We start from the raw sequence: 21,080 nt of genomic DNA, 5'->3' as shown, positions 1-21,080 counted from the left end.
CTGCCGCGCCTGCCCCGCACACGGCAAGGTTAGCACTCCCTCGCCCCTCGCCCCACACCTCTCCGCCGCGGCAAAGCTCCTCTCCACTGATTTTGGCTGTAGGTGGCACGGGAAGAGGGGCGAGAGCCTAACCGTGACCGCGACCTCGGTGGCACCAAGCGCTGCCAGCCTTCTCTCCTCTCGGCCATCTCCTGCCTACCTGCCGGCTGCTTGCAGGTGCTCGGCGGGACTGGAGCCTTTCCAAAGAGTGCTCCAAAACTTATCCCTTCCTCGCAGCTCCCCTCTAGCAGCCCCACTGGGTCTGGACATGCCTGCTAAGCACCTGCTGCCCTCCTGTGCTTTGCCTCCCCCACCCCAACCCTCCCAAACTCTATTTCCACCCTTGCTTTTCCCCTTCGCTGCTTTTCACAGCCACAGGCACAACGTCACTTGCAGCCCCCCAGACGCCCTGCTGCTCTCCCCAGGCAAAAGCCTTGCGATGCTGACAAGTGGGACCGACAGCCACCCAGAGGCTGAGGGCTTGCTGGCCACCGGAACAAGGAGTGGATGCCATTCCTCAAATCCAGGTTTACAAAGGGAACCACTAATCCCCCTGCTGCTGCTGATGCACTGAAACTGGCAGAGCTCCAACAGTCTTGCAAGGGTTTCTTAAAAACACAGATGAACCAATACTTCATCTCAGCATGTATTCAGTATCTGAAGCGTATTCCCAGGTCTCTTTAGGCTGCACCAAACATTGTGAAGAAAGAAAAATATCAACTTACACAGATCCAAACTCTGTGTAAAAAAACAACCCCCCCACCTAGATTTGCATACTTTTAAGTAGCTTTTCTTCATATGTGACCAAGTGAAGCACTATGTGCCTCTGTGAGTTTGCATTTAAATGTGATGAGAAATAGCATGTCGTGTGCAGAGAGGGTAGCTGGTGTGAAAGAAGCACTGATTTCTAGCTTGGGTAAGGCAGCTTCAGGTTTATCCCACAGGCCTTCTTCTGTTCCACACATCTTTTCACACTTCTGGTAATTTCTCTGGCTTCTGGAGGCCCTTTACAGAAATAAGGACAATCAGCAGGCTCTGGTGTGAGGATAAGCTGCAGCAGATTTGTTGGTAAGAAAGAAGACATTTTCTAGGAGATCCAGCCAGCTCTAGTCCCACTCTTCTCAGAAGTGATTTATGAGAAAGCATTACTTAAGCTATTGGAATGGAAAATGGTTTTCTAGGTGCAGAGACAACAGTGGATGGCAAATTCAGCTGAGAGGAGTTAGGTATCATATTTTAAAAACATGCAGTTAAACAGTTTTATGTATGTGTATGTAAACCCGCATTTTTATGTCTGAGAGTGAAAGGAGCAGAGACAGACTGAACACACGGGTTTAGAATGGGTGGGAAGGGAGAACATGCAGTCAACAGGAGATGGGAAATACTATAAAATAAATCATTCCATCAACACCTGTTCTGAGAAAAAATAAATAGACAACAATACAGTAAACAACCCTGAAGCTAGTTTTCACAGAAGTTATGCTTGCCCAGGGGTGCATTGCCAGTGAGACAAAAGAACAGGAGCAGTTGTGTTCAAAAGAGAGGCTTCTTGAAGATTTGGAGGCTTAGCATCTGGCAACAGAGGTATTGCAGCTGGACCCATTATAAGGCAGTTATTTCACTTGTCTTTTATGGGTTCTGATATTGGTAGAATGACACATCTCTGACACCTTATTTATACATAGATAATATTGGTTTACTTGTCCTAACCCTTGCTGAAAGGTTCTAATTGCAGAGCTTATTCATTAACACAGTATCCTATTTTTCTTTATTTGTCTGTTTCCTGCTCTGTAGCTCATGGTATGAAACAAGGTGAGGGTTTCAAGGCCAGCAAAAACCCTTTCAGTGATAAACACTGCCTCATAGTTAACATCGGGCATGTTCAAGTGTAGCAAAAGATTAGCTCTTTAAATACCCATGGAAGTCTGAAAAAGGAGGACCAGAAAAAGATCAACAGCTGTCAAGAACACCTTGACAGACAAGGTGGTGTTGTCTCTGTAGGACAGAGAAAAGTTTAAGGTATAGTGTTTGATACAACTACCTTTTTTCTGTAGTAATGATTGCTAGTTTGTAACAGATCTTGCTGTGTTTTTCCTCAAGAATAGGAACAGACATTTTAATTCTGCTGGAGATGACACCTAGCAGTGACGTGTGCAAGCACTGGGTTAATGTCACTGATCTAGCAGGTCAATTTGCTGGTCCCCGTGCAAGCAAGACGGAGTAGGAAGTCTGAGAGGCAGGAACAGGGTAAAGAGTGTTGAGGTAGGCACAGTTCAGAGGAGAGCTGACCAGTCAGCTTGACATTGCTCACCCTTCAGCATTGTGGTTTCACAAAGGCAGTTTTGAAAATGCACCATTAAAATTGGATCTGTCTCAGTGAAATCCCAGAGCTTTGGATATCTGTTGTTTTGTGCTCACTGCATTCAGCACTCTCCCCCTCTATCTCACTTATTTAACAATTAATCTCTCCAGCTTCACACTCCTCCCGTACACTACCTTCAAGCTCTTTACACCCCATCTGTTTCTAAAATAGGTCCTTAGCTAATAAATACTATTTTCTCAGTTCAGCTTCAGAAAGGATTAATGCAAAACTTCTTAATTTAAAAGATAAGTGCAGGTAATTAAATATCACAGATGTTAGACCTTAGTGGACAACATGAAGATCCCTTTATAGTCTGTTAGCCAACAAGTTATATCCGTGGGGGAATATCTCAATTAGGCTGTACTTGCTTGGTTATTGTAACTTCCTTTCCTGGTTTACAAGGAGTTGCAGACAAAGGTTGTAGTTTTTGCAGCCTGAGGTAAGGAAAAAATGCCTATGGAATTACAAGGGTCTCAGAGAAAGCCCTCCCTACCAGCCTGCCTAACTCCTGGGACAGGTCAGCCTCACCACAAAGGGAGCAGACTAGGGTGTTTGTTCATGCCTCTGAGAATCCAGTTCACAGTCCTGTGCTGTGCCAAACACACACATGCCAAATATTTAATGCTTTGCCCTAAAAAAAAAATGGAGTTATGGACTCAGCAAGGCTTTTGCTTTTTGCCTCCCTGTGCAGGGCACTGCCTCCCACAGAAGCTTGCTCTGCCTGTTCCCTGGTGCCTGCTCTGATTGAAGTTGTGCTGTTTCAGTAAGCGTATGTATCTGCTCTTCTAGAGTTTGCCGCAATTCAGAAGTGAAGCTACATGTTCCCAGGCCAAAAGCTGCCTGCACGCCATTTGAATTCTGCTTGTTTCTGCCAGATGCTAACTAACTATTTTGCATTGAAGCCAGAGCGAAATAGGGGTGAGCAGAGCTTCCAGAAACCAGGGGGCATTTAACTGGGTTCCCCACCATTGGATGGAGGGAGGGATTTATCAGAGCAAACATAGACAGGTACAAACTTCAAGTCTGCAAACCCTGGGGCCAACAGAGATCTAGTGAGCAGAGTAAGTGAAACGATTCCTCTCATCCCAAGGTAGATGTCTAAAGCAGACCAGATGGTCCTCGATAGAAAAGTGCCTATTTCTCTACACTGTACAAAGACCTGAGGGTGATTGGCTCAGAGGGGTGATGTCTGTGCTAAACACATCTAAACCCATATGAGATGAATTCTATCCCAGGTGATTCCCTTACAGACTGAAACTTGAAAACGGACAGTCAGCAAAACATGGGCCAAAGCCTGATTACTTTTTTCTGCATTATTGTTATTGCAGCTGGTGGTTTAACTGGAATTTTTACAAATTATTTGTGGTATAAAACATTATTCCCTGTAAGAATATGACTGCCTAGCCCAAAACTATATTAACATTTGTATGTAAGCCAGTTCTGTATTCTTCCATTTAAAATGTTGTTTCAGCTATGGAAAAGACAAAATTGCAAGTGAAAAAATAGTATTGGAGAACTATAATTTTTAGTGCTTCCAAACTACATGTATGTTTGCTATGTTAGTCCCTGGTTTCTCAAACTTGTGTCAAGAAGTCAGTGTGGCATTCCTTTGCTTCATGGTCAAAAGGGTGTTTAGTCTACCCAAACAAATTAAAAGGGAGAGATGCCTTGTTGAAAATCACAGCAGCATGCTGCATGTTGCGGTGGGTGTGTGATGCCATCTGTATTTAGTGTTCTGAGCTTCCCAGCACTAAGCTGATTAGGGGCAATTGGCTCCCTTCCCAGCTGCTTAGAGGCAGTCTGCTTGGGAAGAACCTAGGGATGTACACACGCAAGGTGGGGAAAAGCCTGGTGGTGGCCTAGAAAGCACAGGAAGACAAGCTACCTGTAACCAAGATTGAAAAAGCAGAGAGAGCAGATGCATCTTCTTGCCAGATACTACCAGTCCCTCTCTTCCTTCAGTTTGTTACTCAGTTCCCTGAATTCCTGGCACCTCACAAAGCCACAGGCACCAAAGCAGCCTGTACTTAAATTCTGAATAAAATGTTCTGAAGTGTGTTGGAAAAATAGAAGACTATCAATAATAAAGCTTTCAGGAAAAGAAAAAATAAATAAAAGGTCTCTGTACTGCTAACTATTTTAGGTACTTAAAACCTGTTCATTCTCTCATTTTCCAATAGAGTCTTTGACTTTCCTATTCTTATATTTCACTTTTATTTTTGCTAGCAATACTGTTTAAATGAAGCAATAATGTCCTCCATCTGCAGCAGGAAAGATAACAAACAGACCTTATAAGTAGTTTTTTTTATTGCCAAGTATCATCTCTAATTCAATAAAAAAGTGGCTTGGAATTAACTTTAGAAGTGCCCCAGAAGCATCAAGGTCCTAGAAAGCCTGATGACTGTGCTGGAGCCTTGTATTATCTTGCTTGCTAGCTAAAAATGGCCAGCTTGGCACTCAATTGGTTGTTAGCCATATGTCTGGCTTGAACTCTGGACCTGGTATCATTTTGGACAACTCTGGGCTCTGCCCAGGCTTTTTATTCCACTCGGGAAATCCCCGTCAAATTACTTCACTGAACTCCGTCCTCTCCATCACTTCAAATGCCTTTCCACCATTTCCATCCCCTACCTCATGCGCCATAGCTTAGGAAAGGGTGTACACACAACACTATTTAAAGGACCATCTCGATTTGCACACGATTCAATAGGATTACCGATATGTTTAAAGCTAAGAGTCTTTACCAGGATCTGGGTCTTATTAAGTAACTGTGATTTCATTATTGTCATCCTCATAATTCCTCCCTCCCTCTATTTTCTGACATCTGCTGTGACACTGAATTTGGGGTGTAAGTTTTTAAAAAAACCGAAGTTCTCCAACTTCAGCTGAATTTCATCTGCTCAACACATCTGAAAGCTAGTCCTTAAATTAAAAGCTCTTTCAGAGAAAAAACCACACCTTTACTTGCTTTGCAAAGTGCCCAGGAGATATTTATACTCACAATTAAATGGATAAACTATATGGAGCGTTTCATGTTTTCTCTGTTATAAATGCTGCTTTTCTCACATCAACCTGGTTTATAATATTGTATATGTAATCCTAGTTAGATCCATCAGAGCATTTTACTGTGGAACCTAAAAACCACTCAAAGCTTTTCCTAAAGTCCAAGAGATTTTCTTTGCTTTCAATAAAATGTTTAGATTTTCTTAAACTCCTCTATTATTTTGATTCCTATTACATCAAACTGACATTTATCTTAGTTTCCTATTTTACTGTGCCTGATTCATCTTGAAATGATTTCTTAAAATATAATCACTAATCACAGCTCTTTTGATCTTTTTCATATTCTTGCTTCTTTTTTAAACCTCAGTTTACCTTTCACAGCTCTTAACAGCTGCCTCCCCTCACCGTGTCATGTAAGTATCCCATTCTGTGCCATTTGCATTTGAACTTGGCTCTTAATACAACTCTTCTTTGCAATATTCAGAGCTGATTTTTCAATTATTAGAGCTTTAAAAATAATTGTAGATTTTGGAAATAAATATTAGACTATTTCAAAATAGTAATAAAATTATTAGAGTTAATACCTAGGTGATATAGATGTTACATGTGCGATCAAGAAGTACAGTGATCATTTGCCTTTTATTACTGGTGTTGCAGTATTTGCTATTTGGCTGTTACGGTTACTGTTGAATGACTCAATTCATTAAAAAAACAGACCACCTCTATACGTAGTTATCTATGAATTAATACATAGCTTTCTATTCAGCAGAATTTTCTAAAATATTCTTATAAAATTTAATAAAAGCCTTGAAAATAGCTTTTTTTATATCACCAATAAAGAAATCAATGTTTTTGCAGCCTTGTAGTGAGAGGCTGCAACATGTGATCTCCAGAGGTCTCTCTTCAGCCCTGCTTTCCTTTTGCTTAGTTCAAATGTGAGATTCCCACAGCATCTACACAGCTGAATTTTGTTTTTTTTTTTAGGAGGTGTTTAGTGAAGCTGGTTTTGGTGCATAATGCTCTAGAAGTGATGATAAAGGGTAGGAAAATGTACAAAAAGGCAAATGTTACCTGCCTCCCAGATCCATTTTTTCACTAATGTTCATTTTATTTTATTTGCGTGCAAGTTATACCACTATCTCTCTCTTTTTCTTTCTGGTTTTTTCTCTTCTTTTTCCCCTTTTTCTTTTTCCTTTTCTTACTTTTTCTCTTTTCCTTTTTCTTTTTCTTGATCTTTTTTCTTGGTTTTATCTTTCTCTTTGATTTATTTCTCTATTTTCTTTTTCTTCCCCCCCCCCCCCCCCCCCCCCCCGGATTAGGAACCCAACCCTACTATTTCTGTGAACAGCTTTGACACACTTTTTACTGAAATTGTATCATATATATTGTTCCTTTTCAGAAGTGCTTACTGACAAAACCCATTTGTTCTACAGCACTTCTAAATGAGCTTTACAGTAAATAAGTAACCAGGCTTATTACTGATTGCTCCTGAAATAAATGGCTCTTTTACCTCTACTATGTTTTATGCTTCTCTGCCTAATTTAGGAGCTGACCTATCAGAATGTAGTTTAAAAATCTGTAAGAGGTACACGGTAACCTGCTGCCTTATTACAATGAAAAGCATATCATGAGATCTGGGGTGCCATTCAAAGGTGGCAGTGACCTTGGGAGTCCAGCCCTACCAGGCACAATGCAAATGTAAGATACATTGCCATCTGAGAACAGCATCAAGGAGGGAGCATAGTGAACCTTGGGAGAAGGGAGAGATAGGTACAAAAGAGAAGAGATTGTGCTGATAGACATTTAACAGAGCAGCTGATCTGAATCAGTCATATGAGCTTTGTGTACATTACCTACTCCTTAGCTTGTCAAAAAAAAACCCCAAACAACTGAGGACGTGTTTTGTAGCCTCTTACCAATACCAAAATAAAGAAAACTTCACTGTATTTATTTTCTTTAACAGCATTTTATTTGTATGTTTTTTCTCTGCTTATACTCTTCCAAATATTAGGAGTGCTTCTGAAAAACACTCCAGCTAATCCTGCCTCTCCTGTGGGTGGTAGGCCCTTCTACAAAAGCACAAGTACACAGTATGGGACAGAGAGGCTATCACTCTGATTTCTCATTCTTACTACTCTGGTTTTGAGAAAGAGGATCAGTCTGCACAAGTTCAAGAAGTTAAAAAAAAAGGATGGTTTATTCTACTGTCAAATGCAGTGCCCTGAACTGCTATCTAAAATAACCCTTTAGGTTGTGCTGTTGAAGACATTTTACTATGAGAGCCAGTCATGGGATATTTTCAGTCAATATAGCTGGAAATACCTAATGTAGATACTTGATGCGATACAGGCTGTAGCAATTCCTTGAATGTTGTTGTCTACAAAGACCAAAAAAAGTATATAAAAGTGATCTGTACACATTTTTTCTAAGCAAACACAAAAAATTAAACCTGTGGTAAGGGCCTTTTAAGATGTATGTTTGCATTGGTAAAGCTTGGGAAAGGCTATCAAGCTAGAGTAAGTGCACTCAGGACACCTGGTTACTTTGATCACTGTGGTGGACAGAGGCTGAGGTAAGCAAGCAGGAGGAAAGGCAGGGAAGAACCATGGTGCTGCAGAGGTGTTGCAGGAGCTTAGCAAACAACAATGGATGGCATCCAGACCCTCAGAGGGCAAGGATAATGTTACTCTGAAAAAAGAATTCCTTGGGATATCTGGATTAAGTCAAGAGAAGGAAAGGGAACATGATGGGGAGAAGTATGGATCAGTTGTGAAACCACTTTCAGCAGCTCTAAATGGAAAAACGCAGGACTGGATCTGCTTAGCTGAGCAAAAAGAATAGTGAGGAGGGATTCCACTGTGAAGGATCAAGCCCTGGGAGACTTTTTATTACAATGGAGGAAAACATAACAAGAACAAATGGCTATCAGTGAAAACCAGACAAATTTAAGGTAGAAATAAACTATAACTTTCATAGCTAGAAAGAAAACATAAAGAAAACATTCAACATCAGAACAAACAGTTAAATAGGTCTGGGGTTTTCCTTTATGTCTATTTTATTTTGGGGCATGTGCTTTGCTCAAACTGAGTTTAAAGTAAATGTAGTGATATTTTGTGTACTTTAGATATTCACTTCAATATGACTGGCTTGCTTTAAAGAGAGTCAGAATTCGATGTCTATGTGAGGATGCTTGAAGGAGAACAAATATATCCGTGAGAAATTAACCCAGAGGGGCTCCTTGGCAGGTAATATGCACCTGAAAGAGGTAAAATGAAGTCTTTACAGAGTAGGATTTTCAGCAGAACTTCCTAGAAAACAAGGCATTCAGGGTGGCAGCAGGAAATGTAGCAGGCAAAGCTCTTTGGGCAGCCTGTGAAGGAGTCATTACTGCGCAGAAAGGTCCTTCTGGCTCTGAGAAGGCATCAGGGATAGGCATTTTCCCTCCAACAAAAGAAATAGATTAAAAAGTTACTGGTACACTTCTGCATGGGATTTTGAGAACTCCAGCTTCAAACCTTGTTAATGAAGAAGATCCCCACAAGCCAGTGCTGTTGAACCAGTCAAGCTTTTATGAAGTTTGTATGATCTACCAAGAGAAATAATTATCTAAAATACTGTATCATACACCGCTTGACCGTGGCAAAAGCATGGGCATAGATCAAGTTATTTCTTTGACCATCTTTTATATTCAATAGGATGGTTGGGTTGCTTTGTGCTTGGATGGCTGTGAATGTGTTGGACGTTGGGCATTTTTTGTTGTAAATTTAGGTGGTTATTTGGTTAAAGTTTAAGACATCAAGATTTTCTATTACATATATATGCAAATAACTGATAGTACAAATATTTCAATGTTAATGTAAGGAAGCAACTGAGCACACATGCTTTTGTACGTGCAGGATATGGGAGTAATTAAATAAAATTTACTTTAACGAAAAGAAAACTATGCTATTGATAGCCACAATTAATCTTCAATGTTCATATATGCATTTTAGCTATGCATATCCTTTATTAAAGTCTACAGCCAAGGAATGATTGCAGTAGTTTTGCAAATAGGCTTCTATGCAGGAAAATCCCTCCAGGTCTTCTGAAGGTCACTGATGCCAATGCCATGTGTTTAAACTGCTAATTATATCTGCTTATGTACAATGAAAACCTATTCTGAGGAATATTAAATAAGCCAGTGGTTTAAATGAGCGTTCAGGATGGAAAGTTGCCCATAGGGACGCATGTTCAGTCATTCTCCAAACGTTTTCCATTTAGTTATAATCAAATTCTGTATAGGGTTGGTTCGTGGTGGTTGATTTTTTGTTTGTCCCCCATTGTGGTTAGGTACTTTTGACTTGAGAAGTGAGGATTTTTGTTGCAAATGGAGCAAAAGTAGCCCTCTCGAGATTCTTCGTGCTTTTCTTTCTACCACTAGATGGTAGTGTGTGTTTAAAACATTTGAGTGACGCTGTCTAGTGTGCCTTAAGCGATTTACCCGAGGAATCTTTTTCCCCTGCGTGTAAATAAATCATTATCGTTAAACATCGTCACTTCCATTAAAAGATATATTCTGTCTACAGAGTTGAACATCGGGGTGAAGATCTATTTTTGTCTTGGTTTACCAACTTCCCCAGTCAAAAGTTTACCTTAAATTACCTTCATACGTAACAAAAAAAGAAAGGCTGAATCAGTCATTAAAACCTAAGATGAGGGAGATTAAGGTTTAATTTTTCTTCTGAAGTCTACGATTGAATTTAGCTGTAGAAAGTTGCAGCTTGCTTATATATGTGACGTTTCTTTGAAGATAGCATTTGTCTGATTTTTGTGAAAACTGGTGTGAGAACATACTGACTTAATGTCACTTAGCACAACTGATCATGAAAATATCCTGTACCTAAGATGACAGCTTATCTCTCTGAAAAAGGCTTAAATGATTAGAGAGGCTGAAGAAACTTCTAACAGGAGGGAGTAGGTAAACTATTATCTGTTCACATGGTATTTTTCTTCTTGTTGTATCCTGCAAGATCTCATTAAAATTGACTAAGACAAGTAATCCATCAGTTCAAAGTCTTTGATCTGTTGGAAAAAAAAAAAGGTCAGCAGTGCTTAAGTGAAGATAGGATAACAGTTGTATGTCAAGGAGTGAGGCTGTTGCCTCTGCTGTAAACTTTGCACACTGCAAAAACCAGTAGGTGTTACAGCATTAAAACCTGTTAAAAATTAGTTTTCCACCTGGCTCAGTTTTTCATGTTGCCGTATTTTGGAAGAAAATACCTGTAAGAGTATTTTACTTCAAACACTATTGAAAATATTCACTGTATCAGAATAAATGACCTGCCACAGCCTGCATCAGTATGTTTATAGACTGTTTACAAAATCCAAGCTTGTATTTGACACAGTAATGTTTTCCAAGTACACACTAACATGTGTTATCTACAAACACGACAGTTAAAAAAATGAACACTGAGAATACCAGACATTATGAGATGGAAGAATTTTTTTCAGTATCTGGATAGATGGCACCTGATGACAAGATCATTCTGTGATGAAATGTTGCTTTCTAAGTAAGCTGTGGGACTCTCAGCTATAATATAAATGCCAACTGTCCCTGCATTCTTGTCTCTGGGAATTTTCTTGTAACTGGAAATGAGAATAGGATTAGCACCTCAGGCTTTCTCATGATAAGAAGGAGCTCCTGTATTCTGCTACCAGTTCTTTACAGCAACTCAAGTACATTTTGCTAGCACCTATGTTTCTGGTATCAAATAGATGGTTCTTTCCACCTTTCAGTCCTCATTCATTCTTATGTAGCCCTCCAGTGGCACATAAGAAAGGATGGTTAGTACTTTGCCAACTACTACTGCCCAGCATCCTCTCACTCCTTACTGCCTTCTACTACTCTGTGTTATCCTTGTACTAGTATAGGATGTTTCAGGTAGATATGTGGATGTTTCAAAAACTGTGACCTCTCAAGCTCACTTTTGGGCCTTCCCATGGAAAGTGACACTATGTATTAGTATGTAAGGAAAGCGTCTAGGTTAGTTAGGTCAGACTAACCAGCTAAGCACATTAAGTACACTATTCTTCTGTGTAGGAATGTCTGACACAAGCAGCTCCTTGAGTGTAGCCAGAAAAAGTTCATTTATCCTTCACGGCCTTACTGAAAGGTTACAGAAAAAGAAAGGTTGTCAGAAAACGCCTCCTTCATGCCAAAAGTAAGAAGGAAAGGACACAGACATGGCATTATGTGGCATCTTTTACAAGTCTTAAGTCACAACACTTTTGGTCTTGGCCAGCAACAGGATACTTCTGAAAAAAGTCCAAAGAAAGGGTGAAGATCAGCTGCATCAATCACCAGCAAGAGGAGATGCAGCTGTCCACTGCTACCTCTATATTTTCTTTCTTCTCAGCTTCCCTTTGTTGTCTGTTCAGCCAGTTGTTTACAGAACATGAAGGGTTGTTTGTCCTGTCCTTAGGGCAGGTAAGAGAACCAAGGTGTACATAATGGTGGCATTTGACTGATCTACAAGTGTTTGAGTAAGGGTTTTTAATTCATCTGCTTATTGCAAAATACTCCTTATCAAGACGTGTTGTTCTGTGCTCCAGCCGTGATGCAAAACACAGCTGTGTGACTGCAGCAGGCCTTGCACAGTCACCGTGCCCCTGGGTGGCTGCCGCTGCCACTGCCCCAGGCTATGCGGCCGCGTTCACAGGCTTGCGCTCAGGCTCAGCTCCCTCACACATGGGCAAGCTGACCGCTGCCCTCACTCAAGATGGCGGAAGCAGCGTCTAGCTGGGACAGGCCACCTGTTGCTGCGGTGGCAGCAGCTTCCTATTGGCTCACACGGTGCCGTGCGCTCTGCGGGCGGGGGACGGCACGGGACGGGACTGGACGTGTGTGTGTGTCACGAAGGCGCCGGTTGAACGGGCGCGGGGGTTAAGTGAAACGAAAGGGGCGCGGGCGGGGGGCTGTAAGTTTTGTGCGCGCTCCAAGGCGCGGCGAGGCAGCGGGACACAAGCCGTCGCTACGAGGCGCTGGTGGTGCCGGCGGCCGCCAGGCTCCGCCTCGCGGGGGCTCCGCTCGCCCCCGGCCATGGAGAGCGGCGGCGGCGGGAGGGGCCCGGCGGGGCAGGAGGAGCCGGAGCCTCTGCGCCAGCCGCCGCTGCCGTCGGCCGGGGAAGCCGGGGAGGAAGAGGAGGACGACGAAGAGGCGGCGGCGCTGCTGCTGCGGCCCCCCCGCGAGGCCCAGGCGGACTGGAGCTTCATTGACGGCGAGATGGAGGAGGTGGCGCTGCAGGACCTGCCCACCGCCACCATCGCCTGCAACCTGGACCCGCGCGTCTTCCAGGATGGCCCGTGCCGGGTGAGCGCGGCGGGCAGGCCCGCCCTACGCCGGGGACCGCGATTGGGGCTGCGGGCCGGCTCCCTCTGCTGGCTAGCATCAGCCGCCGCGCGGTGCGGTTCGGTTCGGCTCGGCCGGCTCCTGTTCGCGGGGCCGTTGCTTGTGCGGGCAGCGGCGGCCTGTGGCGGGCGCTGTGGACCGGCGGCGGGAGGGAGGGTGAGAGGCAGAAGGAGGCCCGCCTCCGCCCGGTCTCGGCGGGCGCTTTAGTAGCCGTGGCCGCCCTCTTCTTCAGGAGGTGTGTGTGGGGAGCGAGGCTGTCTCTGCGTCTCCGCCCTCACTCCAGACGCGGAGCGAGTGTGTGGAGGTGCGGCGGTTCTAGCCCGGCCCGCCGGCCGGCCCCTCCACCGGCGCCTCGTGTGAGCTCTTCTCCCGGGTCTCTGTCTTCGGGTTTGATCCAGAGGCTTAGCCAGCGGATCCACTGACCTGAACCCGTAGGTCAGGGTGAAGGGGGCATAGACGAGGAAGGAAATAACCCCTGCCCGCGACCATAGTTGAGAGCCTTGCGTTTATGGTTCAGCGAGGAAGTGTGGTTTATTGATGCATCCGAAGGCGTTTGAGCTATGAGGCGTAAGGCAGCGTTTGGAGACATGGGAGGCTGGCAGGCAGGTAGCTGGTCGCAGGGGTCCAAGTAGACACAGAAGCTGCCGGCCTACAGGCAGAGGGAGTTGTTGGGTAGCACACACAGATCTGTAGCGTCTGTCTGAATTGAGGACCACTATGTTTAAAAAGCAATCAAAATTACGAACCGTCGTTCCAGAGGAGAGAATGGTAACAGCAGCTGTCATAGGAATACTGTAAACTGCTTGGAGTAAGCCACAGCTCTAGGTTTTATAAGTAGATATAAATATTTCAGAATTGCTTCTCCTGTTGCCTGTGGCCTTCTTGAGGAAGAATTATCACATCACTTTTCTATTCTCATCCTTCTTCCATTTTTTCAAGCCCTGGCAAGAATTAATGAATGAATGAAGCTGATTTCCCCCCCCCCCCCCCTTTTTTATAGTTGGTTTTGCTATCAAGCTCTTATTTTCTAGTGACTTGGGTCATCCAAGTTCTCTCTCCAGGTGTGCTTAGGAAAGCGCGTATAATCACTTCTGTGTGGTGTCATCAGTTGCGTTTACTAATATTTTCTCAAATGAGTTTTTGTGACTATGAAGTACATGTTTTAAAACAGCAGTTAGGTGGATGACAAAGGTAGATGCATAACCCCATGCAAGACCAGGAGGTAGCTGAACCATTTTCGTCTTCCTGTTTCGATGCCAAAGAATCTCTCGAGACGTTTAATTTTGTTCAAAGTCTTACGTATTAACACCAGAATAATATTTTTTTTAAGTAATTCTTTATTTTTCTTGCCAGGAGCTGCCGCAGGGAAAAAGGCAGATTACTTAAAATAGTCGCAAATTAATTTGAGGCTCATCATCCCGTCATAAACTGTGTTATTTTAACCATGGATGAAAGCATGCACTGTTACTGCAGCGTGGCTGGGGCTTTTAAAATTGAAATTCCTAAGGCAAAGAATGGAAGAATTATCTTGAAATTGAATAAATATGTGTATCCAAGAGGGAAGAAAAGCATTTCTTAAGTTTTATTAAAAAAATACCAAGAAATATTGAGGTTCTTGGGACTTGGTATTTTATAGATGTGGTAGGTGTACATAGACTTTTAATAGATTGAAAATATAGCCCAAGTTTTTGCTAACTGAATCGCAACCACTGAAAAATATAATTTAGCTTCAGTTAATATGGTTATGAAGATGTCAAGAGCTAACTCTTTGGAAATGTGTGACTGCTGTGTAAGAAAACGGCAAATTCATGGATAGATACATCTTTAATGTGTTCTGTTGGCTAAATATCAGGCAGTTGCAAAGAGAAAAAAGGTAGTAGGAGGCACTAAGGCTGGAGTGTATGCAGAAAAATCAAACTTGCCCTTATCAGTGTAAGCAAATTATTGTGGTGAACTTTGTAATAATAAAGGAACAAGTAAAGGTATTGTAAAATATAACATAACCAGACATAGTATTTTATAAATATTCTGTAAATTCTGGTATGTGCAGTGTGTTTTCTTCTGTTTTGTGAACTTACTTTTTCCAGTGTATGTAACATTCTTAAAATACCTTGTCTATATAGTCAGTGTTTGTTGGTTGGTTTTTTTTTCTTCAGTAAGCCCCTTAGTAATCCTGGATTGCCCTATTTGAGGAGGGTTGATCCAATCAAAGGTGAGATAGGACAACTACATGATGGCTGACAACAGCAGTTTCTGGTTTGCCCTCCTCCTTCCCAAACAGTGATTTCAGTGATTGGCACTTGAGAAGCTGGTTGGATGTTATGATGTTACTGCTCTTTCTTTTTTTTTTTTTTTTTTTTTGAGGTGTTGATGTCACAGTTGACAAATCTGAAGACAATTTTAGGTTTGCGATCAGTCTTTTAAAAATATATCATTCTGCCAAGTAAGGTAATAGTTCCAGCAAATTACAGTTTGTTCTCTGTTTTATTCTCATCAGAATCTGACTTGCTTAAATGCCTGGCTAGTTTCTCAATGTCAGTTACAAAATCTTCCAGAGAACACCTGAGTACTTACTCTCAAGTTTTTCTGAAGTGCAGTTGGAAGAATGCAGATAGATTCCACATCCCTTTTTGTTTTCACTGATACAAAAGAACCCTTTACCTGATCTCTAGGTTGGCTAATTACCTTGGAGAAATACTGTTCTGATTTTCTGAAATGTCCTCTGCCTCTAACCCACAGCTTTTTGATAGTTTTAACATCAACTCTGTGCTTAAGAGATTTTAAATCTTACAGAAAAGTAGTGTTTCTTCAAACAGATAAGTTTGATCTATTGTAACTAAATGCCTGTGAACTCATTAAAAAAAAAAGGAAAAGGTGTCAGTGGCTAATTATCAGAGCCAGCAATTATGCTTTTGCATATTTCAAACCTCCTCAGCTGGTATTCATTTTTTAAGAGCCTTTTTATGTCATTAGAGGACACTCGGGTTTTTTTATAGACCACGTACTGTCAAGTGGCAAGTCCAGTAGGTAATACACTGGCTTTTGTTTTGTAATCCTGAAGGGATGTGGCATACTTCACTGATGACTTTAAAGTTCTGAGTACAGCCACGGGGGGGCTAAATAACTTCATTTATGCCCTGGTAGTCTCTTGCTAAGTAGGTTACCTAGGTCTGTTCTGACTCTCAGGTTTCCATTTCAGCTTAATTGTAGACAAGTATCACTCATGTAATTTGTGTAGAGTAAAAAGAGGAACATGAAGAGTATCTAGAAAGAATTCAACTTTGGACTGCTGAGAAAAGAATGAGCTGAAGGATTTTTGTTGCAGTAATTTTCCCTAGAATGGGTTGAGTTCCTTAAATTACTTTAGCAGATTAAGGCAATTACAGATGTTTTAAACCTTGCAGGTTACTGCAGACTAATGAATGTGGCAGAGTTTTCCCGTAATTAACAAAAACTTACATTCATAGATAACTCCTGAAAACAGGCTGTTATATCACAGTAATAGTTTCTTGCTGGAGTCTGCTAGGGAAAACTTTGTGGAAGGATGGATTTTTAAATATACTTAGCTTGACTGCTTTTAAGTGCACCAGCAGTAGGAGTGAGCCAGTGTCTACAGTAGTCTGTGTCCTGATGTAACCTCCAGTGGCAAGCAAAAGTAGAACTGGCTGTGAAACAGAGTGCGATTATTTATTAACAAAAAAAAAAGAAAGATTACAATTGTGTTTGAAGATAGGGTCTAAATAAGGTCAGAAATCTCTCCAGTAGTATAACCAAGAAAAAAGCTGTAGTGGCAGGTGCATTGAATCTTGTTAATGATTATCATAGCTTTAAAGGTAAAAGAAGAGTAGAATTTTACATAGGTTTAGTACGGAAAAACTTGTTGTGAACTGATCTGAAAATGAAGCTGTTGTTAAATGACCCATGCTTTTAGAAATTTTTAATTGACTTAGAGCCTACTGGACTAATAATGAGATGCTGAATGTATTTTGGGTTTTTCAGATCCCTAGAGAATTACTTCTACTTTACAGGAAGCTTGTCAAATTTCTCAGGAATATTTGCAAAACTTTCTTCACAAAGCAATACATGGGCTTTCTGGTAATCTCTTCCTGTCTCAGTCCCATGCCTTGTTAATCCTTTTACTTAAAGTTTGTTAATCCTCTTACATCACATTAAAAAAAAAATAACAAGTAAATTTCAAAAAAGTATTTTTATGTGTTTATATTTTTGTGACCACAGCTCTGCCTGTCAAAAAGTTCCTAATAGGGAATGTAGAAATTACTTAGTGGCATCTATACTATTCTGCTTTGATTTTGAAGGTTTTCATGATTTCCCTGCCAGTGTTTATCTCAAATAATTTTTTTCTTTTTTTGGTGACAACGTTTATAGTTCTTTCTGTCCTATTGCTTTCCAAAAAAGCCCAGGGTTAAGGTTGTTCAAAATCATATCCCAATAACTTGTTTTTACACTGAATAGTAAAAGGATTAAGGATCATTAAAAAAATGGAGAGATCTTGTATTATGAAAATTTTATTTATAAAACTTCTGGAATCTTTTAGCTCCTGTACTTTCAGATGATGCGGATTTATTCTGCAGATATTAACAGGTTAAGGCAGATTTCTTCGTGATTTTAAGTCTGGAAGCCATATAAATATAATGCTATCGCTGGCGTAATAATCTTTGATGTTACAGTAGACCATAATACCACGCTAATGCAGTATTATGGCTCCTGGGATGCATCCAGTTTGCCAAGTGCACAAGCAGAGCATGTTCATATCTCTGCATCTGAGGACAAACATAACTCTTGAGAGTCACTGGGATGCTTCACCTACCTTTTTTTACACTAAAAAAAAAATCTTTTTTTGTCTAAAAAGATAGCATATGTTATGACTAATATGAGGAGTTCTAACACCTTATACTGTATCTTTTACGGGGGTATGATATAATAGGCATCACAGAAACATGGTGGCTTGGCTCCTATGACTGGAGTGTTGGAATGGAAAGTTACAGACTCTTTAGAAAAGACAGGCCTGGCAGGCGCGGAGGGGGAGTTGCTATTTATATTAGGGATAGGCTGGAGAGTATGGAACTCTGTCTGGGGACAGGTGAGCAGTTAACAGAGAGTTTGTGGGTCAGGGTTAAAGGGAAAACAGCGATGGGAGACATTACTGTGGGGATCTGTTACAGACCGACTGATCAAGAGGAATCTGCGGATGAAGCACTCTATAGGCAGATAGGAAAAGCGTCACACTCACAGGCTCTTGTTCTCATGGGTGACTTCAACCACCCTGACATCTGCTGGAATGACGGTACAGCCCTGCACAAGCAATCCAGGAGGTTCCTCGATTGTTTGGAAGACAACTTCCTTCTGCAAGTAATAGAGGAGCTGACAAGGAGAGGTGCCATGCTTGACCTTGTGCTTACCAACAGGGAAGGGCTCGTTGGAAATGTGGTGCTCCAGGGCAGCCTTGGTTGCAGCGACCACGAGATGGTCGAATTTGAGATCCTTAGGACAGTGAGAAGAGCGTCCAGCAAGCTCACTGCCCTAGACTTCAAGACAGCAGACTTTGGCCTCTTCAGGAACCTGCTTAGTAAGGTTCCATGGGATATAGCCCTAGAGGGCAGGGGGGCCCAAGACTCTTGGTTGATCTTCAAGGATCACCTGCTACAAGCTCAGGAGTGTTGCATCCCAGCTACAAGGAAGTGCAGCAGGAGGGCCAGGAGACCTCCTTGGATGGGTAAGGAGCTGCTGAGGAAAATTCAAATGAAAAAAGAGTCTTATAGAAAGTGTAAGCAAGGACAGGCGGCCTGGGAAGAGTACAGGGATGTTGTCCGGGAAGCTAGGGACCAGGTTAGGAAAGCTAAGGCCTAGTTAGAATTAAACTTGGCTAGGGATATTAAGGATAACAGGAAGGGATTCTACAGGTACATAGCAAATAAAAAACAGACCAGGGGCAACGTAGGCCCCCTCAGGAAGCTCTCGGGAGAACTGGCTGCACAGGATTTGGAGAAGGCTGAGGTTCTGAATGACTTCTTTGCCTCGGTCTTCACTGGCAAAGGCTCTGACCACACCACCCAAGTCTTGGAAGGCAGACACAGGGACTGTGAGAATGAAGACCTTGGGACCACTGTGGGAGAGGAACTGGTTCGAGACCATCTTAAAAATCTGAACGTGCACAAGTCCATGGGACCTGATGAAATCCATCCGTGGATCCATCCGTGGGTCCTGAAGGAGCTGGCAAGTGAAGTTGCTAAGCTGCTGGCCATCATATTTGAAAAATCATGGCAGTCAGGTGAAGTTCCCGACGACTGGAAAAAGGGAAATATAACCCCCATTTTCAAGAAGGGGAAAATGGGTGACCCGGGGAATTACAGGCCAGTCAGTCTCACCTGTGTGCCTGGCAAAATGTTGGAGCAGATTCTCCTGGAAGGCATGCTAATGCACATGAAAAACAACAAGGTGCTTGGTGACAGCCAGCATGGCTTCACTAAGGGGAAATCCTGCCTGACCAATTTGGTGGAAATTTCTGTTGGAACAAGTCCAGAGGAGGGCCACGAGAATGATCAGGGGACTGGAGCACCTCCCATATGAAGATAGGCTGAGAAAGTTGGGGCTGTTCAGCCTGGAGAAGAGAAGGCTACGTGGAGACCTCATAGCAGCCTTCCAGTATCTGAAGGGGGCCTATAGGGATGCTGGGGATGGACTCTTCATTAGGGACTGTAGTGGTAGGACAAGGGGTAATGGGTACAAACTTAAAAGGGGAAGTTTAGATTGGATATAAGGAGGAAATTCTTTCCTGTTAGGGTGGTGAGCCACTGGAATAGGTTGTCCAGGGAGGTTGTGAATGCTTCATCCCTGGCAGTGTTCAAGGCCAGGTTGGACGAGGCCTTGGGTAATATGGTTTAGAGCCAGGTGTCCCTGCCCATGGCAGGGGGGTTGGAACTGGATGATCTTAAGGTCCTTTCCAACCCTAACTATTCTATGATTCTATGATGGGGCTACGGAACTGATGGACAGCGGTAGAGCAGTTGATGTCATCTACCTGGATTTGTGTAAAGCGTTCGACCCTGTCCCACACGACATCCTTGTCTCTAAATTGGAGAGACATCAATTTGATGAATGGACCACTCGGTGGATAAAGAACTGGCTGGATGGCCGCACACAAAGAGTTGTAGTCAATGGCTCAATGTCCAGCTGGAGACCAGTAACAAGTGGTGTCCCTCAGGGATCGGTGTTGGTACTGATCTTGTTCAACATCTTCGTCGCTGACCTGGACAGTGGGATTGAGTGTGCCCTCAGCAAGTTTGCCGACAACACCAAGCTGTGTGGTTCTGTTGATACGCTGGAGGGAAGGAATGCCATCCAGAGGGACCTGGACACGCTTGGAGGTGGGCTGATGCCAACCTCAGGAAGTTTAACCATGCCAAGTGCAAGGTCCTACACCTGGGTGGGAGCAATCCCAGGCACAGCTACAGGTTGGGCAGAGAAGAGATTCAGAGCAGCCCTGTGGAGAAGGACTTGGGGGTGCTGGTCAATGAGAAAATGAACATGAGCCAGCAGTGTGTGCTCACAGCCCAGAAAGCCAACCGTATCCTGGGCTGCATCAAAAGGAGCGTGACCAGCAGGTCCAAGGAGGTGATCCTGCCCCTTTATTCTGCTCTCGCGAGACCTCGCTTGAAGTATTGGGTGCAGTTCTGGTGTCCTCAACATAAAAAGGACATGGAACTGTTGGAACAAGTCCAGAGGAGGGCCACGAGGATGATCAGGGGACTGGCGCACCTCCCATATGAAGATAGGCTGAGAAAGTTGGGGCTCTTCAGCCTGGAGAAGAGGAGGCTGCATGGAGACCTCATAGCAGCCTTCCAGTATCTGAAGGGGGCCTATAGGGATGCTGGGGAGGGACTCTTCATTAGGGACTGTAGTGATAGGACAAGGGGTAATGGGTACAAACTTAAACAGGGGAAGTTTAGATTGGATTTAAGGAGGAAATTCTTTCCTGTTAGGGTGGTGAGGCACTGGAATAGGTTGTCCAGGGAGGTTGTGAATGCTCCATCCCTGGTGGTGTTGAAGGCCAGGTTGGACGAGGCCTTGGTTGCCATGGTTTAGTGTGAGGTGTCCCTGCCCATGGCAGGGGGTTGGAACTTGATGATCTTAAGGTCCTTTCCAACGCTAACTATTCTATTCTATGATCTACATTCTGTATGGAAACCTTAGCAGTAGTCATGAAGAGGTGAAATACTCCGAGAGAGTTCCTCACTTTGAAGACAGAAGCTACACACTTTACACACTCGA

General features: G+C 42.9%; 1 protein-coding gene across 1 annotated transcript in view; it reads left to right on the top strand.

The window, feature by feature from the left end:
* Positions 1-12,360: 12,360 nt before the first annotated feature.
* The window catches only part of RCAN1 (regulator of calcineurin 1), a 41,321-nt gene continuing 32,601 nt past the window's right edge, over positions 12,361-21,080 (top strand). Inside the window, exon 1 of the mRNA XM_061359040.1 lies at positions 12,361-12,752. Coding sequence (XP_061215024.1) covers positions 12,483-12,752 — 270 coding nt within the window. The 5' untranslated portion in view covers positions 12,361-12,482. The remainder of the gene's footprint in view (positions 12,753-21,080) is intronic.

This window comes from Neopsephotus bourkii, unplaced genomic scaffold (assembly GCF_033783945.1).
Source record: "Neopsephotus bourkii isolate Nb327-2 ecotype Australia unplaced genomic scaffold, CSIRO-AGI_Nbou_v1 NB_962, whole genome shotgun sequence".
NCBI lineage: Eukaryota > Metazoa > Chordata > Aves > Psittaciformes > Psittacidae > Neopsephotus > Neopsephotus bourkii.
The sequence above is the reverse complement of the archived record's forward strand: the minus strand, read 5'-3'. Positions and strand labels throughout refer to the sequence as shown.